General features: G+C 37.6%; 1 protein-coding gene across 1 annotated transcript in view; it reads left to right on the plus strand.

The window, feature by feature from the left end:
* SPRED1 (sprouty-related, EVH1 domain containing 1) overlaps positions 1–18851 on the plus strand; it is a 61368-nt gene that overhangs the window by 29972 nt on the left and 12545 nt on the right. Inside the window, exons 2-4 of the mRNA XM_014941924.1 lie at positions 4826–5000; positions 10586–10754; positions 12074–12123. Of these exons, the coding sequence (XP_014797410.1) occupies positions 4826–5000; positions 10586–10754; positions 12074–12123 (394 nt within the window). The remainder of the gene's footprint in view (positions 1–4825; positions 5001–10585; positions 10755–12073; positions 12124–18851) is intronic.

The raw sequence follows: 18851 nt of genomic DNA on the forward strand, positions 1-18851 counted from the left end.
ACTCAAAAGCTTTTATCTGCAAGTAAAACAGACTTTAGCTCAGTGGTTTGGTATTACCTTTTGGTGCTCTAGGCATCCACGTACTCATGAACGCTTCTGTAGCTGGGAACTGAAAAATCTTCTGCTAAACTCTTTGGATAATAAGAACCATAAAAAGCCAAGTGTGGTTCATGTGTGCTCTTTGGGTGAGGCTACAAACACTTAAGTATATTGCACCAGGAGCTGGAGGGGTTAAAGTACGTGTGTAAAGTACCAGTCAAAGGTAAAGAGCCTTGATCCATGACCAGTTCACGTTTGGAGATCAGCCTGGAGCTGCTACTTGCGTGCCAGCAAATACAGTGTGATTTCACAGCAGAGTGTGTCACGATTTTTCAGAATGCTGGTGGGTTTCTTTTTTTTCTTAGCCTTGTCAGAAGTGTTTAAATAGCAGTTGTGCACAGTGACAACTCTTACTTCAAAGTATCATGAATTCTTATAAATTAACCCATGTTAGTTATAAAGTTGTAGTTTATCGAAACTTGAGTGCTTTGAAATACAGTATTAAATAAATGAAAGAATCCCAGGATAATTGAGGTTGGAAGGGACCTCTGGAGGTCATCTTATCCACACCCCCTGCTCAAGGAAGGGGGTAGACACCTAGAGCACGTTGCCCAGGACCATGTGCATACTGTTGAAATGGGGTTAAAATAAATGTAATGCAACGAGACAGCTGCTTTTTTTTTTTTTTTTTTCTCCAACATCTCTTCCCATTTTCTCTGGGAAATATGTTTTTGCAGAAAATTCTTAACCTTCATTCTCTTTTGGATTGTTAATAGAAGACAGGACAACTGTTGTAATAACATTTGCTTTCTTTAATTGTCTTGATATTACACTTGATATTCTTTGATTGGCTTGATAAGAAATACGTCAAATTATCAAAATAATTTCTTTAAAAAAGAAAAAGCAACAGTGACAAAATTACAATTGTGTCCATCCCTCCAGCCACCAAAAGGAGGATTGTTCATGAGTTGCTGAGCTGAAGGTCCCAGCCTGTCGAGGTCAGTGGGGTACTTCCTGGGCTTGAACAACGGTTTGGTCATCCAGGTCATAAGTTAGTTTGGGCCCAAGAGCATTACGAGGGTAAAAACACGCAGCTTTTGGAGGGAGGAGAGAGCCTTTAAAACCTGTGGTTAGATTTTAGTGCTTGATGTTCTTAAAGTTGATGGCAGGCAAGGACTGCAACTTCTCTATCTTTCCTGTCCACTTGCAGTTTGTAGCTCTTTATTTCTGCCCCCTCATGCGTTTTCAGGCTTCTTAGTTCACCCCACTCCAGTTTTTGATTCTGGTACAAGAATCCTCTTCATTTGCTAATATTTTTCGTATGAAACTTCACACAATATGCTCTGCCATCTTAAGATAACTTCCTTTCAAGGTTACTAGGTATACAGTTCAGACTTGCGCTGTACTCTTCAGTAGCTCTTAACTATTAGGGGAAAAATCACATAACGTTATCCTTTTTTTTTTTTTTTTTTCCCTACTTCATTACAATTTGTAACTCACTGTAATCACATAAGAATACTCATCTCCTGACCTGCGGGACTCAGCTGTTAGAGAGAAGATCTGCTTCCATAGTTTTTAGGAATTAGGTTGGATTCCGGTGTGGTTGTCCCCAGTCTCCACTGGTGCTCAGCACTGGCTCTTGGGAAGCAGCCTGCTCTATGGACAGAATCCTCTTTGGCTTTTCCTGGAAACCTTGCTCTGCCTCAAGAGTTTCCAGTGGCCACAACCAAAATCAGAGGTCTCAGGAAAGGTTGGGTGTGGTACAGTAGGTTTGGGTGTGTTGTTGCAATTCTGCTCTTCATGCTACATTTCCTGTGCTCATGGTATCTCTAGTAAAAGGTTTCATACGAATTTAACTGATTTCCAGGTTCACTGGGTTTTCTTTTGTTTAGATATTCCTGATAGAGCTGCTGCACATGCAAGAGCAGGCAAAAATATCAGGCTCTAGTAGCGGCGCTGTGTTTGCCCTCTTTCCTACACACTGGAATTTTAGCAATTTGTTCTAAAATTCCCCTAAGAAGACAGGGCTATAACACCTACAGCGACCCAAGAGATCTGGGTGGTTTGGGGAGCACCAGTAGAGGGACAAGGCAGATGCTGTTTTGTTTGCAGAGGATTCTGGAAATGGAAATCCATTGTAAGTCCTGCTGCTCCTTTGCGGCTAATTGCAGACCAGCTTTGTATTGGTACTAAAAATAGCTGTCATTACCAATTCTGAGTTCCTTTAAAATATAAAAAATAAGATTAAAAAAACCAAACAACTCAAAACTAAGCAATTTCAGTCTTTGGCTTTGCAAGTACAGTAATGACTTTGTCTAGTTAATTTAGAGGGAGAGTGGTTGGAAAAATTCTTTTGTTTCAATTTAAGAGGTTATTGATTAAATATTACATGTTAGGGGCTTTTATTTTTGCTCTTGCACTAATGCAGTGGGTTTGAAGGTAGTTTCTGAATATTTGAAAAGATAAGTGTTGTTTAAAACAGTTAAAAGAATAGAAAATATGGAAGCAAAACATGATTGTTAAGTAGACCAGACTAGGCATCTCTGTATAGGGAAAGGAGGAAAAAAACCTCAATACTGACAGAAAACTTCTGACAAATGGAAGTAGCTAAGCCATTGAGGTATCATCCATCTTTGCTTCTCCCTAGCAGTTATTGAAAAAAAAATGGATGTGGAGTGTAAACTTTCATTTAAAAAAAATAAAAATGTTGTGGTTCAAGTTTTCTCATGTAGCCTAAGTGAAATTTTGTGATAACTCAAAATGATGCTTTACCGAGTTCTTGCTGTGATCTGTTGGTATACAAAAGGAAGCTCCAATTCAGATTTACGATGAAATTCACAGAATGAATAACTTTACAGCTAAATTTGTGGTTCGTTTGAATGGAGGATGGCAAAGAGGGTGTGTAGGTTTAATCAGTTAGTGCATCATGTTTCTTACTGTTTCAGAAGAAAGTCCTGGTATCCTCAGCTTCTGTCAGAAAAGGTTCTTCACCTGAGAGAAACAAGAGATAAATGGCTACCTGTGTCTTAGAGTGTACAATTATAACATGAATTTACCTGTGAATGAAATGCAGTGATAGAGACCATTGAGTTATTCAACTTTCACTATTCTTATTAAGCATCAAGATAGAGCCATTTTAATTTGCAGATATTAGAATTGATAGATGAGTACAACGAAGGACTGGATTTTTCTTGATTATATTTGTCTGCTGTGTGGGAGGAGTTACTAAAAGATGTTGGTACAGAAATGGTGAGAAACATTGACTGAACTGTCATTTTAACTATGAGGTTTAGGAGGAGGAGGAGGCTGGGGTTTTTTTTTTGTTTGGGGGGCAAACAAAATCTCTATGAAGAAATTCACTTGCCTGTAAGCTAAAATTGGATAGTCTTATTTTCCATTTTGCAAACTGTTATGTATTTAAGTTTTAGATGCTTGCAGCAAAATTCTTTTATATATATAAGTGAATCATATGTGTGAATCATATGTGTGTGTGAGAACGTAATATATTAATTACGCAAAAAAGCCTACCTTCACTTATTTTGGGACATTGGTGGGGAGATAAAGCAGTGATCTTTTTTAAAATACAACCGTTTGGTGAGTGGTTATATCACAAATAATTTGGTACAGAAGGAGTAACTTTGTCCTCTCCTAATTTCCTGTCCAGTCCTTAAATTTGACATCACTGATGCTAACTGGCATAAGTAGTTCAACCCTCAATCAGAAATACATTGCAAAAGACATTGTGAAGCTTATTTCTTTTAAAGTGTCAGAATACTTATTCGTGCACTATTACATTCATGCAGTAAATCATACTTCAGATGTAGGATCCTATAACTTCCTTGGTAAACTATGGGGTTTTCCAACCAGTGTAGCAGCAAATTCATAACCAAAACTAAAACACATCATTTAATTTAAAATAAATAAATAAAAGCTGAGAGAGAAAAGATCGCCAAACCTCTTTTTCCGAGACACTGAAAAAGGAATTTGGCTTTTAAGTAATGAAGTGATAACCATTTGTTTATTTTATAAAAATGCTAAATGATGGAAAAAACTGTTAAATTGTAAAATGCAAGTAATTTTCCACACCCTGTGAATACAGGAGAGGACCGGCTGGTAGACACTGCAAATAGTAGGTTTTAAGTAGCTGTAACTGGTTCTGTTGTCAAACCCCGCAGCGTGTGTGTCCTGACCTTCCCTTGCAAAGGACGGGTTGTGTGCGTGGGGAGGAGGGAGGGACCAAGGGGAGCGGGGTTTCTGGCTAGAAGCCTGTTCTTGTTTAGATTTCAGTGGCAGAAGGCCTGACCTCTTTCTGCTTTCTTGTTCTCTTTTCTGTGCAATTTCATGGTGGCTGACTGGCTTCATGATTAGTCGAAAATAAATCGGGAGTTGATTCTTACTCCCTTCCCGCCCGTGGCCCTCTGTAGATAGGTCACTGCCTCTGAAGTTTTTAGAAGAATGTCAGTTTTGACTCTGAGGAACTATATTGTCTGATTAAGTTTCTTTACAAGAAATCACATGTGAATTCCATGAAGTCCTAATGAACGCATAAAAGTACAGAGGAACATTTTTTAGAGGGTAGTCTTAGATTGGTTTCTTCTAGGTGACTGTTATGGAAGTGGTGACTAAACCTCCATGATGTTAATTATCGTGATCTTGGTTGTGGATTTGTTGTTTTGCTTTGTTGATTTTTTTTTTTGTTGGTTTTTGTTTTGTTTTGCTTTTTTTAACCAGACTTAGCTGGTTTGCATTTATGGAAAACTAATTTCTTCTTTTGCATCTCTTCCAGTAATAGTTATGCACGAGTGCGAGCTGTGGTGATGACCCGGGATGACTCAAGTGGTGGATGGTTACCACTCGGAGGGGGTGGACTAAGCTGTGTCACAGTCTTCAAAGTCATTCCCCAGGAAGAGAATAGCTGTGCTGATTTTCTTATCCATGGAGAACGACTCAGGGATAAAACGGTAACAATTTACATCCATTTAGTGTTGCTGTTAAAACTACATATGACCTAAGAATAGATATTTGCTTATTGTTGCTTCTAGACCAGAAAGTAAATTCATAGTGTCAGTCTAACGCTGTTGCTGAGCTTTTATCTATATCAAGGTTTATATACCTAAAGAGCCAATTATATGTTTTAGGTGTAATATTATGCATTTCTAGAAGCAAGCATGTTGATCTCTTGGAATCTTTAAAACTTATTTTTTTCATTGCAGATTTCCATCCATTTGGGGAAACGTTTTTCTATTCAGTTCTTTTTTTCCAGTAAAGGGTTAAAGTTAAAGCTTCCTGTTAACCTATTTATACATCAATGATATTGTGTTTAATAGGAGTGTTGGAAAATGAGATAAACTTGTTAAAAACACAAAATCTGAATGAATTACTCAGTAATGATTCAGTTAGTTGTGCAATTTGGCTATGAGAAAAAGCAGCCATTTTACATGAAAACAACTTTTGTACTGGAAGAAAGCATGAAGCTGACAGGCCCCCAAACTGATGTGGTTTATCAGGTATATTAAGTAAATTACTAGTAATAAACTTGTGTTAAATAGTATCACAAAAGTTATCCTCACAAAAGGAAGCCTGTGCTGTAGCATCTCAGCTGTTTCTACATGCAGACCTGCAGAAGACAAAATTGGCTGATGAAGACTTGCCTGGTTTCTTCTGTGCCAAATGGGTTTGTGAAGGGGGGGAGATAGAGGATGTCTTCCTGTGGGAACAAAGAGAAGTGGGGAAAGCGCAAAACCTCCATCTTAATGACTTTATCAAGAACTTACTATTTTCTGCCAATAACTTACAACTCCTGTGTGAGCTTAAAAGGTAGAATTACTTCTTATTCCCTACTGCTGACTCTTTCTCAAGCATACCAGTTTCTCCCTGGAGGCAGGACTGCTGAGTTTTTTGCCTCGACTGTGACTGTTGTAGGAAGGGAGCATATAAATAGAAATTCTGCTGACTCAGTTGTTTCAGCGAGGCGTAGTGCTATTAGCAGAGTACCCTGTGTTCCCGCACAGCTATGTGCACCTGCAGTTCCTTCCTCACTTTGCAGTAGTTCCCTTTAGAACTTTTTTTAGCCTTATTGAGGCTGGTTTTGAGGAGCTTAATTGCATTTAGAAATACTTGACAATTTTCCCTTAACTCTTAATACTTTCGACATTCACAGCTTGCCTGTGGAATCCGAGGGTAATAAAATGCTCAGAACTGAAGGCTGGTTTAATGTTTCTCCCGCACGCAGATGAAAATGTCGCAGCCATCAGCCTCCTGATCTGTTTGCTCTCTCCTGCACAAGCCTTGTTTCGTTTCCATTTCTGGGAGAAGGCTTAAATCTACCTGCTCCTTTTGCTGTCCAAAATCTAGCTCATGTTAGTATGAACATGTTTTCCAAGCCATTATTCTCCTGAACAAGTTTTTGTTTTGTTTTGTTTTTTCCCCATTTTATTGTGTGTCTCCTGTCCTGTGTCCATCTCTCCTGCTCCAAATGTGACCTACTAGTCTGTCGGGGCAGATTTTGATGTTACTGCAGTTGTAGGAAGCTGCTGTTTGAAGTCAGCCCCTCAAAAACATGGGATAAAAGATGGAAGAAATGCAGCTGGGAAGAACATCACTCCAATGTGTGTTGAATAAAACTCAGCTAACTAACAAATACAGGCTTACGCTGTGAGGAAGAATACTGAAAAGCCAGCGATGCTCTGGTAATGGAGTAAAAGGAAGCTATTTATGCATGTATTTCCTCAGACTTCAAATAACGCACTTAAAAGCAACAGCAACAGCCTAATGAATTAACAACAAAGTTGCACAGTATGCAACAAGACCTTCCTTAAAAATGGAAGTAATGCTTACAAATGGAGTCTTCCCCTCCCTGTCACATTACACACTGTTAAAATACCTTTATAACTAGATTATATTTTTATTTCCTCTGGCCAGTAAGTCTATTATTTCATGAAATGGCTTAGCTTCCAGAAGAAGTACAGAAATTCCTTTACGCTGGAAAACCCATAGAGTGGATCTTGGAGTGCTTTTCTGGAACGCAGGGAAGCGTGGGTTTTGAAATACCTCAGGTTGGAGAACAAATGGAATTCTTATCCATGGCTTTTACCTACGATACCTGGGGAACATAATGCCAGTGTTACTGGTCAACCTATGTGTCAGTAGAAGGGTGGAACTTACTCCAAAGCAACTTGAAATCCATACGTGGGGTATTTGATGGAGGTATCTTCCAGATGCCTATTAAATGGTTATACTCAAAAAGAATGAGAGATACCTTATCTCTTCTCTTATAGTTTCTTGTAAACTAGCTTTAGTTGCTGCTTTTCCACATCCTGCTTCCTACACCACACTGCAACTGCAATGGGCCAGATCTCTCCGTATATTTTATAGGATATGTGGGCATTTAATTAGGACTGGAGATCTCAGTCTTTAAGTCAGCTCTATAAATTAAATACTTTGGGACTTAACATCAAATATTGAAGTTCCTTGTTAGGGGGAGGCTTCTCATCGTTTCCTTTATGTACCTGAGAGTTAGATTGCTATTGGCCCTTTTACGATCCAGCTTCAGGCTACACGTAGAGCTTCCAAAACCTTCGTGCAGTACTGAGCTATTTAAAACCTCTCATGGGGTTCACAAAAAGCATCCTAGTTATCTGAGAAGAAAATCAAAGTGGTGGCACCGTGGAATTAATTTAGGAGAGGGAATGCTCCCTGCTAGTTTGCTCAGGTTGTTTAGATCTGCGTTGGAATGTAAGGGTATTTTGTGAAGACTTTGATATAATTGCACGTTTCCTCCTTTATTATACTCGCCTTCCTAGATCTGGCTCCAGCCTGTCTGCTTGGAACAATCACACTCCCTCCTAACCTGGTCAGGTCTGGTGCTCTCTCTTACTGTGTTTACAGTAGCTCTCTTCTATCTTAATAGCACTAGCGTTAAACATACATTAGGCTCAAGCTTTTTTAGGCTTCGGTGAATCTTACATTCTTGAATGAAAAGTCTAATAGACTTCTCTGCTCTGTTTTCTTCTGCAGTCCTTTGCCGTACAAGGTTTTACTGAAGGGGAAAAAAAAAAAAAGAGGCTAGTATCTTTCAGATCATGTGTCAGGAGTGACAAATTAAAGTTTAAAATCTTGCTTTTGAAGAAAAGGTAATTGTGTGAAGGGAGAGATACAAGCTGAAACTAGATATAAGTACTGTTCTCTTCCAAAAATCTGCAGTTCAAAAAAATTTATCATTTATTTTTTAAATTGGCTTTAAAGTTTGATAAAAGATTCATTCTGATGGACTGTAGTACAGTCCTTAGATCATCTTACCTTTTGCACTGAAAAAACATCGCACGCAGAAGAATAATCATATTCCAGGGTCATGGTGGCACTGGGGCCACACGTAGCATGTGTGTGCTTGGGTCACAGTGCTTGATCCCAAGGCTGGCTTGAAGAGGGCTTTAAACAAAAGTTGGTGGCCAAGGGGGGAACTTCAACCCATCCCAGTCCTACCAGTTTGATGCCAGTGCCAGCAAGAGATGCCCAGAGCCTGGAGAAGGACCACTGGTCAGCGGGAGAGCACCTGGAGTGCAGCACAGGGGAATTCCAGCCAGGAAAGCTCATCAGAGTCCCAACTTAAATCCCTCTATGCAAATGCAGGTAGCCTGGGGAATGAGCAAGAGGAGTTAGAGACCTGCACACACCTGCAGGGCTGTGATCTTACTGGCATCATGGAGGGATGAATCCCCACGGGGGTGGGATGGCTTCTATGACTGGAGTTTACTTCAGTTTTACTCCCATAGTTTATCTCCAGTGTTACCATCTTGTAAAAATATTTGTCACACAGGTATGTATTTTCAGTATAAAGTGATACAGAGTAACTCCTTTGAGAGCAGGTGTTCATTGAGATGCTATAAAATCAGTTCTTGCATTACTTTTTGTTGATATTTTGGGTGAAACTGCACACAAAATACAGTGTGAAAATAGAGGGTGTTTAATATATTAGAGATCCTCCAAAAGTGCTCACAGACCTAGAAAATGCAGTGATGGGAGAAATCTTCATTCTTAAACTTGCTTCCTCCTGAAAAGAGGAGTTTGAAATCATCAAAAGGAGCAAAGAATGATCTTTTAATAAACCTTAGACCTTTTTTTTTTTTTTGCTGCAGCACCTTTTCTTGCGCTTCTACAGCAAATAGTTAGATTCCTTCTTATGCTTTCTTGTAGGCAGTTGTATCTACATATTGTTGACCATTTAGGGAATTCAGAGTGGAGTAACAAAAATTACTTTAATGCTGAAAGAGTTTATGCGTGTGGAAAGAATGTCATCCTTCTAGAGACAGAGCTAAAAGGCAGTAAAACTTGAGATGATTAGTGGTGGGGTGTAGGGTAGGGGGAATAAATAATGAAGAGCAGGGGAAAAAAACCTCTTTGCCTCTAATAATTAGGCAAGAAAAGGAGAGGAAGAACACAAAGGGTATATACGAATAATCTAGTACAGACAGTCACTTTTTTGACATTTGGAGATTATTTTTTTTTTCTCAGTTTATAATTAAGCTCATTTTTCCACATACTGGAAAGGAATCTTTTTCTTAAAAAAGCTGTATATGTAACAATTAAAAATGAAAACAATAATGTTGGAATGACAGAATATTACAGTTCCTCATTCACCTCTCAGTACAGGATTTGAGAATGTGTTAGTAATGGAGAGCCACAGGTTGCCTTGCTGTGTGTTTTACTGTACCTAGTACGACAGGAGCAGATCAGTACATGTCCCTCTGTGCTTTCTTGTTCATCTTGCATTTTTTTTAATTGAGAAACATTCGATGTAACAATGTTGTACAAAATAATTTTTGCAGGAAAATTAAATATGCAAATACATCTTTAAATTGTCTCGATTTTAAGTGGGGCAATGCTGTAAAGACTGCGACTTTGCTTCCTAACTGAATGTGCGTGTATATCTGTAATGGTTTTGTAGCCAAATAATTCTGTTAACTATTCCTAATTACTGTTTTCAATATAGTAGAACATGAGACATAAACATATTTGTGTCTAGGTACAGGCAGTAATACATACAAAAAGATTTTAGTTTTGGTTAATTTCAGGTTTTAAAACAATTCTCCTGTATTATTTTCTCTTGTGTAGTAGCCTTTCTGGGAGGAAACTGGTATCACCTGAATGTACCATAAAGTTAGCCCAGTGCTCAAAAATTTTACAATTTTAATTGTAACTTAATTTTAATAAAATTCCCAGTGATACAGTAACACTTGATATCAGCACAGCAATATTTTTTCAGGGTGTGGCCTGTTTGATTTGCTGAACATGTAGCAAGTCTGAGGCTGGGAAGATTCACTGGGTATACAAATAGTGTCCTTAACCCATGTCACCTGCCAGCAAGTGTTAGCCAATGGTTTGGCCATAATGGAAACATTACATCCGTGTTAACAGGAAGAAATTTAAACAGAGACTTTGATCTGCTCTCATGATGTATGTTTTCAGGTAATTCACGAAGACTACATTTTATTCTCAAGTTTGATATATGAGTCAGTGATATCTTTTCCTCCTGTCTTCTTTCTGGAAGGTGGTCTTGGAATGCACATTAAAGAAGGACCTCGTTTACAACAAAGTTACTCCTACTTTTTACCACTGGAAGATTGATGACAAGAAGTTTGGCCTCACATTTCAGAGTCCTGCTGATGCAAGAGCATTTGACAGAGGCATTCGGAGAGCAGTAGAGGATATTTCTCAAGGTACATATTTCAGGTGAAGGGGATGGTGGGGAGAGGGGGTGTTTGGAGTGTTTAGTAAATAAGTCAAAGCACTTTCCATAATGTTAATGCTGACAGTGTTTAAGGATGTGGATTGATCTATAACATACTGAGATTTGAACAGTTTTTAAATAGTACTTCTGGCATTTCTAAAGTGCCATTCATCCAAGTGTCTAAGTTGTTTACATTGTTTCACAAACACTAATAAGATAATTCCCGGAAACATCCCTGTATAAAAGCATTGGCTCTTTTTTAGAGATGAAGAAATGGAGGAAGCTAGAGTGTCATAGTGGCTTACTTGGATCATCTTCTCATGCGCTTGTTACAGCTTCTGTGTAAGGGGATAAGCTATGGAATTGAATGATTTGAGAGCCGTTGAGTTCTCTTTTTATCTGCAAATAGTTTCAGTTTATGGTCTTATTTATTTACTAACAGCTGGCAGAGTAGTTCTGAGGACAGGTTTATATGGGATGGTAGAAGAATTTACTCTCATATTAATATGGCTGACTGGTGCCAGAGCTTCACTGGCCTTGTGGAAACTAGTGAGCAAACTAAAGATCATCAAGCCTTGATTTTGAGCTGAAAAATATGATAAATGTATTGCTGGATGGAGAAAGGAAGGGAGGGGAGAGAACAGGTATCTATTGAATGGAAAGAATATCTCTTTCAGGCTTGTAAAAAGTAACTCAAAAGGGAAAATTTAAACAAAATATCCTGTGCTGTAAGTTTAGGGATTTAATGTGTGTTGCTGTATTAGCAAAGGGAGAAACAGGTTTCTGAAGGGAAATGCTTTTTGACATGCTAGAATGACTTCTTTTGAATTGTGCTGATGTTGTCCATAATCCCTGTAAGAGAAATAATTAGACAATATAGGAGTCCTTTTCTCTCTTAGGGTCTCTCAGTCCCAATTTCTGCTGATTTGTAGCAAAACATAGCACAGTGTGCATTCATGACAACCAAGTGTATCTGCCTTTAATTTTCAAAATGCTACATTAACAAGAATATTGTTGCCTCTGACTTCTGATAACACTTTGGAAATGCTTTTACAAGAAAGTGAGCAATAGAGAGGAGTGTGGCTGGGAGCGCTCAGCATATAAAATACAGAATGTAGAAATGAATGGCATTTATTAAAATCAACTTGAAATACAGTGATCTACTGGCTAAAAAAAGTAAACAAGCATATTTATATTATCATAGCTCAATATTGAAGGATGATGTGTGGACTACTGGAAGCAGTAAACTGTAAAGAAAAAGAAAATAACTTTGTCTATTTTGGTTTTGTGTTTTTACTTTTTCTGTAGGTTATCCACCCTCCCAAAATGATGTTGAAGTGGCAGAGGACTGCTTTCAAGTGAGTATTTAAATTTTTAAATTAATTGTGCAGTTATTTTTTGAAGAAATCAATTGAGCAATTTTTGTTTTCATTAATGAGAATAAGGAAAATAAGAGCAATAGCAAAATTCTGTTTAATGAAATAAGTTCCAGAACAGTTATCTAGAGGATTTACGATATTGTCTGTCATAAACTGAGTAGACAATATTTAATCAATAGGATGATTAACCATCCTGAGTTTAATTTTTAAGTTTATGATGTCTGTTCTAGGCTTTGTGTCCTCCTTGAACTCACGGAAACATGAAATATTCTTCTGTGCGATTAAAAAAAGAAAAAAAGAGGGGTCAGGAATCTTCTTTTTCATGCATATTCTATTTGTTTCCCTAGATTTCACTCTGCAGTGATAGACACTTCTAACATTGAGAGTGCTGAGGCAACAGTTAAAAGTACCTAGTCCAAACAGGAACAGAAGTTCAGATCATTTTTAAAAACACACTGAAGATAAAGCAGTCACTTGTTGAGATTCAAATTTTTATCGATCCCTAATTTGCACCTTTCAATTTCAATAGGTCATAATGGCATAAGAGGTAAAAAGTTATCTCCTGCTGTGCTTCAGAGCTGTAGTGCTTTACACAAATACCATATCACGTACTGTAACACTGAAGTGTAGCACTTGGTAATATCCAAGAATCCGTGTAATTAAAAAGCCAGTATGGACAAATATTTTGGATACATATATATAGCAAACAGCTGTAACACAACTGAGTAAAAACCTACTTGTGTCTGTGTGTGCTTGTCATCTCTTCTTTCCTATTCACGGTTTCAGGGCAAGTCTTGGCTTTATTCAAATACATTCAGTTTTCAGAGTGCAGATATTTAAATTAATATAAAGCTGATACAGAAGCACGTTGACTCAGGGTTCTTAGTGACTATTTAGAAAACTGATAGTATTCCTAAGTGGTTTCTTGAGGGAAAGAGTTTTGTTGTTTATGCAATATTCAATTCTTTATTGGTATAGATAGGTGCAATGTAGAACCTCTGCACAAAATGAACACAAAAATGAAGAAAATTAGCAGCCTACTTTGAAGATATGGGTAAGAATAAAATCATGGTAGGATACTGCAATGCAGTGGCAATGCAGAAGAGAATCCTGATTTCTCTCCATTTTATGGTAGAAGAAATGTATCTCTCTGTAAGTGTTGGCTGTGCAACCACCTGTTGTTCTTTATTTGCAGTGCTTTATTTTAAGTCACTTTAAAGTAAAATGACTATAAATATTAGATATTTTGGATTTAAAATGGGAATGAGGTTTTGACAGGGTAGAGGAAATGTGTGCCAAAGTTAATGCAATCCTTAATCAGCTTTTAAAAGACTTGTTTAAACATGCTTTGTTGCAAGGATTAATAATTGAGCAATTTCTACAGGCCTAATGAGATTAGAGGAAACTAATTACCTCTTGATTATGCTGCCGAGTTATTACATTTCTATATAAGGATGCCAAAATTGAAGAAAACATCTAGAATTCTTTATATTTACAAAGTTTGTTATTGCTAAAGTGGAGAAAAGTGTATTTACATCATTTGTTCTTTGTAGATATAGATATATTTAGATATGTAAATAGATGATGTAGGCCTAATAGTATTTTTTACCCCACCCCTTTTATTCTATAAGCTGTTTTCCCAAGTCTCTAGTAGTATTTTTGAGTAAGTTTAGGAGTATATCTGTACAAAGGCATTTTAGAGTGTGGCAAGAATGTTAAAGAGCAGGTTCACAGATATGAGGGCAATGGGATGATGTTTCATCAGAACAGTCTTCCAGAATTGTAATTTGTAACCTCTAAGGAATGGAGTACAAAAGATCAAGCAGTGGAGCTCTTCCGTTTAATTAAAAAATATTAAGTAGTTAGAAGTTGTTCCTAAAATGCAGGATATCAAAAAGAGAAAAGGGTTATTTCACACTTATTTTTGGCCTGGTTTGAGTGGCCAGTGCGACCTAATCCATGACACTTTTCACAGCATGTTTGTTAATGCACTTACACTTTTGTCTATACCCTGTAGTAACTGTCATGTATTTGTACTCTTCAGTTTCATTTCTTTCTTCATTAGCTAGCGTGGTAGGTGAAGTCCCCAGGATGTCATCAAGATACGTTTGAAAATATTAATGTTAATAGGTCTTTGTCAGTTCTATCATCTGCTGTCAAGGTGCTTTGCCTATGCTGTTTTAGTTATCTCACACGGCAGGAGTTCTGTATTTAGTGCATATTTGAAGTATGAATAGAGCATGTGGTTTGTACATAAATTTCATTTGCAGTGTTTTTTCAAAAAATTAAGATGATAGTGATGAAGAAAGCAACACATGCTTCCTAAGTTACTTTACTGGCTAGTAAGACAGTTTAATAGAACAATAATGGAAAATGAAAGTAGCAATAATAATAATAGCACAAGAATATACAAAATGAAGTGATACAACAAAAGTTGCCATCACCACTCAAAGATCAGTTGTCCAGCCTGTCCCAAGCAGCGATCACTGATCCCTACCCCCTTTGGGGTGGGATGTCTGTGCTACAGAATATTCCTTTGGCCAACTTCTCCTGTCTGTGCTCCCTCTCAGCTTCTAGGGGAAGCTGAAAAAAGTCCTTGACTAACATCAACATTACTTAGCAACAATTGAAAGAATTTCTGTTATCAACATTATTCTTATACTAAATCCAAAGCACAGCAGCTACCAGAAAGACAGTTAACTCTATCCCAGCTGAAACCAGGACACTTGGGTCACTGGATTTTCTTTTTTTAAACATTATTTAAATAAAATCTCACAGAGAAATCAGTCTTCTAACTGAAGATCAAATTGATCATTTTAAGAAGACATAGCTTCATTATAGCTTCTTTAGATGCTCTTTAGATTTGTTCACAAATAATGTTAAAATTTTAGTATCACTTAAGATGTAAAGGATGCTTAAATGATTACAATTACTCTTAGTTGTTTAAAGAGCATATTGTATGCAAATTGTTTGTATCATTGAATAAGCCTTAGTCTTACAAGATTAATTTCAAATAGAAATCCACAAACGAGTTAATGCAGAGCTATTTGACTTCCTGTACTGTTGGTAAATGGATCCTGAGTATGTATATATACTTACATGGAAATATACACTGGGCATTTGTTTTGGTAGGTTTGGATTTTTTGGTATAAAACCAGGCATTTTGACTGCAGTAGAGAAGCAGCTTGTCTAAGTCAGTTTCTTGTTTATTCAAAGACTGGTTCAGATTCTTTGCCTCTACGAAATGTAAACTTCTTGCTCTAGAACTTCTCTAGCTCAACTGAAAAAATGTGAAAATCAGATATATTTTTTTTCTTAAAATGCAATCTAGAACTTGTGCATTTAAAAGTATTATGTGGGTTTTGGGCACTGAAATGTGAACGTCTTGCTTTTGAGTACTGAAAAATAGAGCAGTTGAGTCTTCATTTCTCTCAGGTTTTATTGATTCAGCCATACTGGTGTTATTTATAGGCTACCAACACATTTTAACAGGTTTGAAATAATATGAAATGGGGCACTTACACTTTTGAGTTTCTTACTACTGGCAGCAGAAAGCTGTAGACTGGTAAATTATAAGCAGAAAAAAAGTTTGCCTTGTTCTTTCAGAACTAGGTGCGTTGGGTTTTTTGTCAATACGAAGGTGAAAAGCCCTGGAGGTCACATGCGTCTTACATGGTTCTGGTGCAGGCAAGGAGGACAGAAATGGTTAATGTGTCCCATTGTAAACACACTATTTAGTGAGCTCTTTGTAAATGCACTATTTAGTGCATCGGGTTTATTTTGTCTATAACAAAAGGTTCACAGAATTTTTATTTTACAAAAATAACTCGACTTTATGATTTGTAAGAAAACGTAAAATGATTTACCCTTGATGCTGTGTTGGTTTTGTGGAGAAGAAAATACTACATGATAAACAACCAAAGATTAGCACTATGTAGTGCACTTAATAAATTGGCTAGGTGAAGTTTGTAGAACTCAATGCAATACTAATTGATATTATCCATTTAAAATAAACCTAATAATATATTGTGCCAAAATTACTTGGTTTATTAAGCTTTTTTTGTGGAGTAGTATTCAAAAAAGAGAAGGAAATTATATTTATTTTTTTTCCTCACCAGTATCCCTACCATCCTCTTCACATCTCCATCTCTCTCTTATTTCCTCAGTTACACTTTGTGTTTTAATTTATTAGTTCCTTCCTTGGAATCTCTAAAAACCTCTAATATACTTTATATATTCAGGTAGAACGGCCTTGGAAGAAAGAGGCATGTTAAATGCCATATTTTTTTACTTTACTCTGAATGTTTTATACAGTTTAATCTAGGTAATATTTCAGTTGATGTCAGAAATATATACCTGATTATAATAGAGTTTCTTTGCCAAATATGAAAGTAGTTGCTCCATCAGTCTTAAAAATAGCTAAAGCAGAAGGAAGTTATTCAAATGTCTTTGAAACCCATATCATTTATTCACAGTTAAAAATTAAGGAAAAAACATTTAAGCTTCTTGTGTTGGTTAGCATCAAACAGCAGATTTTCAGGCCTCATGGGAAGTAAATACAAGAACTAGGATGCAACGGAAATGTGGCCTCTCATCCATCCTTCTGTGTAATCATTAAACTTACTTAGAGCAGAACATTTTTAACAATGTTTGCAGAACAATGTTGAATTCTCTCCCAGACTTAACTCTGGCAAACTGGGAGAAGTAAGGAGAGAAAATTTGAAGAAGAGAAGCTCAGTCTGGTTTTCATTTTCTCTACAGCTGTCATCTGGCTTTGAATTCTGCTGGAGAGCTACAGCTGGAGTCATTTTATTGCTTTACCCAGCATCCTTTTGCCTGCGCGCACAGAAATGTTTTAGTAGTCTTGGAAAAAAATGCAGAGTATCTCTTAGCAACCATAGGACAGTAATTATTATACCAGCAGCTGGGAGCAAACCAGATTTCCGTTGTGCATTAAAAACTGGCGTAGGTTACTTTACAGATGATAGTGAATAACCTGTGCCAGTACTGTACTTTGCAGGCTGTGGGTAAAGGATATTGAATGTGGGCGGTGTAATTGCTTTGGACAGTAGAAAAGGGGAATGTGTGCATCTGTGTTTGTGTGTAGTACTCTCTATATTTAATATACCAAGCTTAGTTCTTGTGGAAAACTTTACATGTTTGCTTTTTACTTAAATGCATTTTCAATACAATAGCGTTTTTGTTTCTGGGGCCTCTCCCTTCGGGCTGTCAGTGTTTCCGTTATAAACATGGGGTTTCAGGTGTTGATGACCTTGTCATGAAACGTCGCATCAGAGCGGGCAGTGTCATCCAAAGGCAGCCTTTCTGATACTAATAAATGTCGTTTGGCTGTATCTAAACTATCAGTTCAATTAAAACCACGGAGTTGAGGATGTTCCTCTGGCATTGCCGTAGTGCTGCACAGTGACTGCTCGCAGCTCGGCCGGGCCGTGACTGACCTGATGGCTCTTCATGTTGTGACAAATGCCAGCGGTGAGGCTGTGCCCGCTTACCTGCCGTGGCTGGGTTGGTTTCCAAACAGCTGTCTCACCAAGTTCTTGCCCTGCAAAGGTCAGATGCCTTTCTCTGTCTCCCGCCACCCCCAAATTTGTCCTTGAAGTCAATTAGCTTGAATTGTGGTGTCTGTGGTGGAATTTTATAAAAGCATTCCTTTATAATTGCTGCGTGTAGGGCACAAAGGCGCGCTTTAAGATTAAGGTTTGTGTTTCATACATCAGTGTCTGGCTGCGGCAGTTAGCGCTGCAATAGACGATCAGTGCCCGTATCCTTTATTAGATAGAGCCCTTCTTGACTGCCGAGGGGAGCATGTGCATGTGTCTTTGTGCTCTATGGTGTAGGTAGTTTATTTCAGAAGAAAAAACAGGTGTGAATCGCCTGCAGGGCCAGGAAATAATGCAGCCTGTTGCAAATCTCACCCAGGGATAAAGACTGGCTTGTGGGCAGTGTGTGTTTTCTCCCTGGGAAGGAAGGAGTAGTAGTTTTTGCAGCTCTCATCCTTCTCCCTCCACCACTCACGTTGATGATAGCTGGGGGGGTAAGAGGGTTAGATAGTGCTTATCACCGTGGTTTCTGTAAAATGGCTTCTAGCTGTTAAGTGTGTTCCTAGCTTAAATAGTTTCTGCTTGTAAGCATTTATAACATTGCTCAAACCAAAAATAGTTGTAAGCATTTCTTCCTCATTCTGAATGCAGCTCTCCTGTGGTTTGAACCAGTGTTTTGGAAGCTTTTTATGTCATTGGGCAATGTATCTGCAGGAGTCCCTCCTGCTAGGAAGATGTTTGATAGCGCACTAATACTTGATGCTTTTTGCTCTTAAAATAAGTATACATCCATGAAATCTAACTCTTGCCACCTTTTTCAACATTTCTTTGGTATTCCTTTCCCAACAGTGCTTGACCAGAAAATTTAATTTTGATAGCAACAGGGTCAATTGCTTAGTGGAGTTTGCATGCTCAAGGCTCTGAAAAAAGTACTACTTTCTGGAGTTTTGCCTGTGTTCAGAATTTTTCAGTGGAACTTTAACGTGATTGAGCTATTGTCTTTCATGGGGTGTTAGCTCTTTAGTATTAATTAAAGCTGATCATTATTAATTACTGATTTTAATGTTTTTCCACTCAGAGTGCTTCTGAACAATATATAAATTCTTAGCGATGTGATTATTTTCTTTTTCCTAAGGATCAATTACA

Source organism: Calidris pugnax, unplaced genomic scaffold (assembly GCF_001431845.1).
Source record: "Calidris pugnax isolate Ruff unplaced genomic scaffold, ASM143184v1 scaffold56, whole genome shotgun sequence".
NCBI classification, from domain to species: domain Eukaryota; kingdom Metazoa; phylum Chordata; class Aves; order Charadriiformes; family Scolopacidae; genus Calidris; species Calidris pugnax.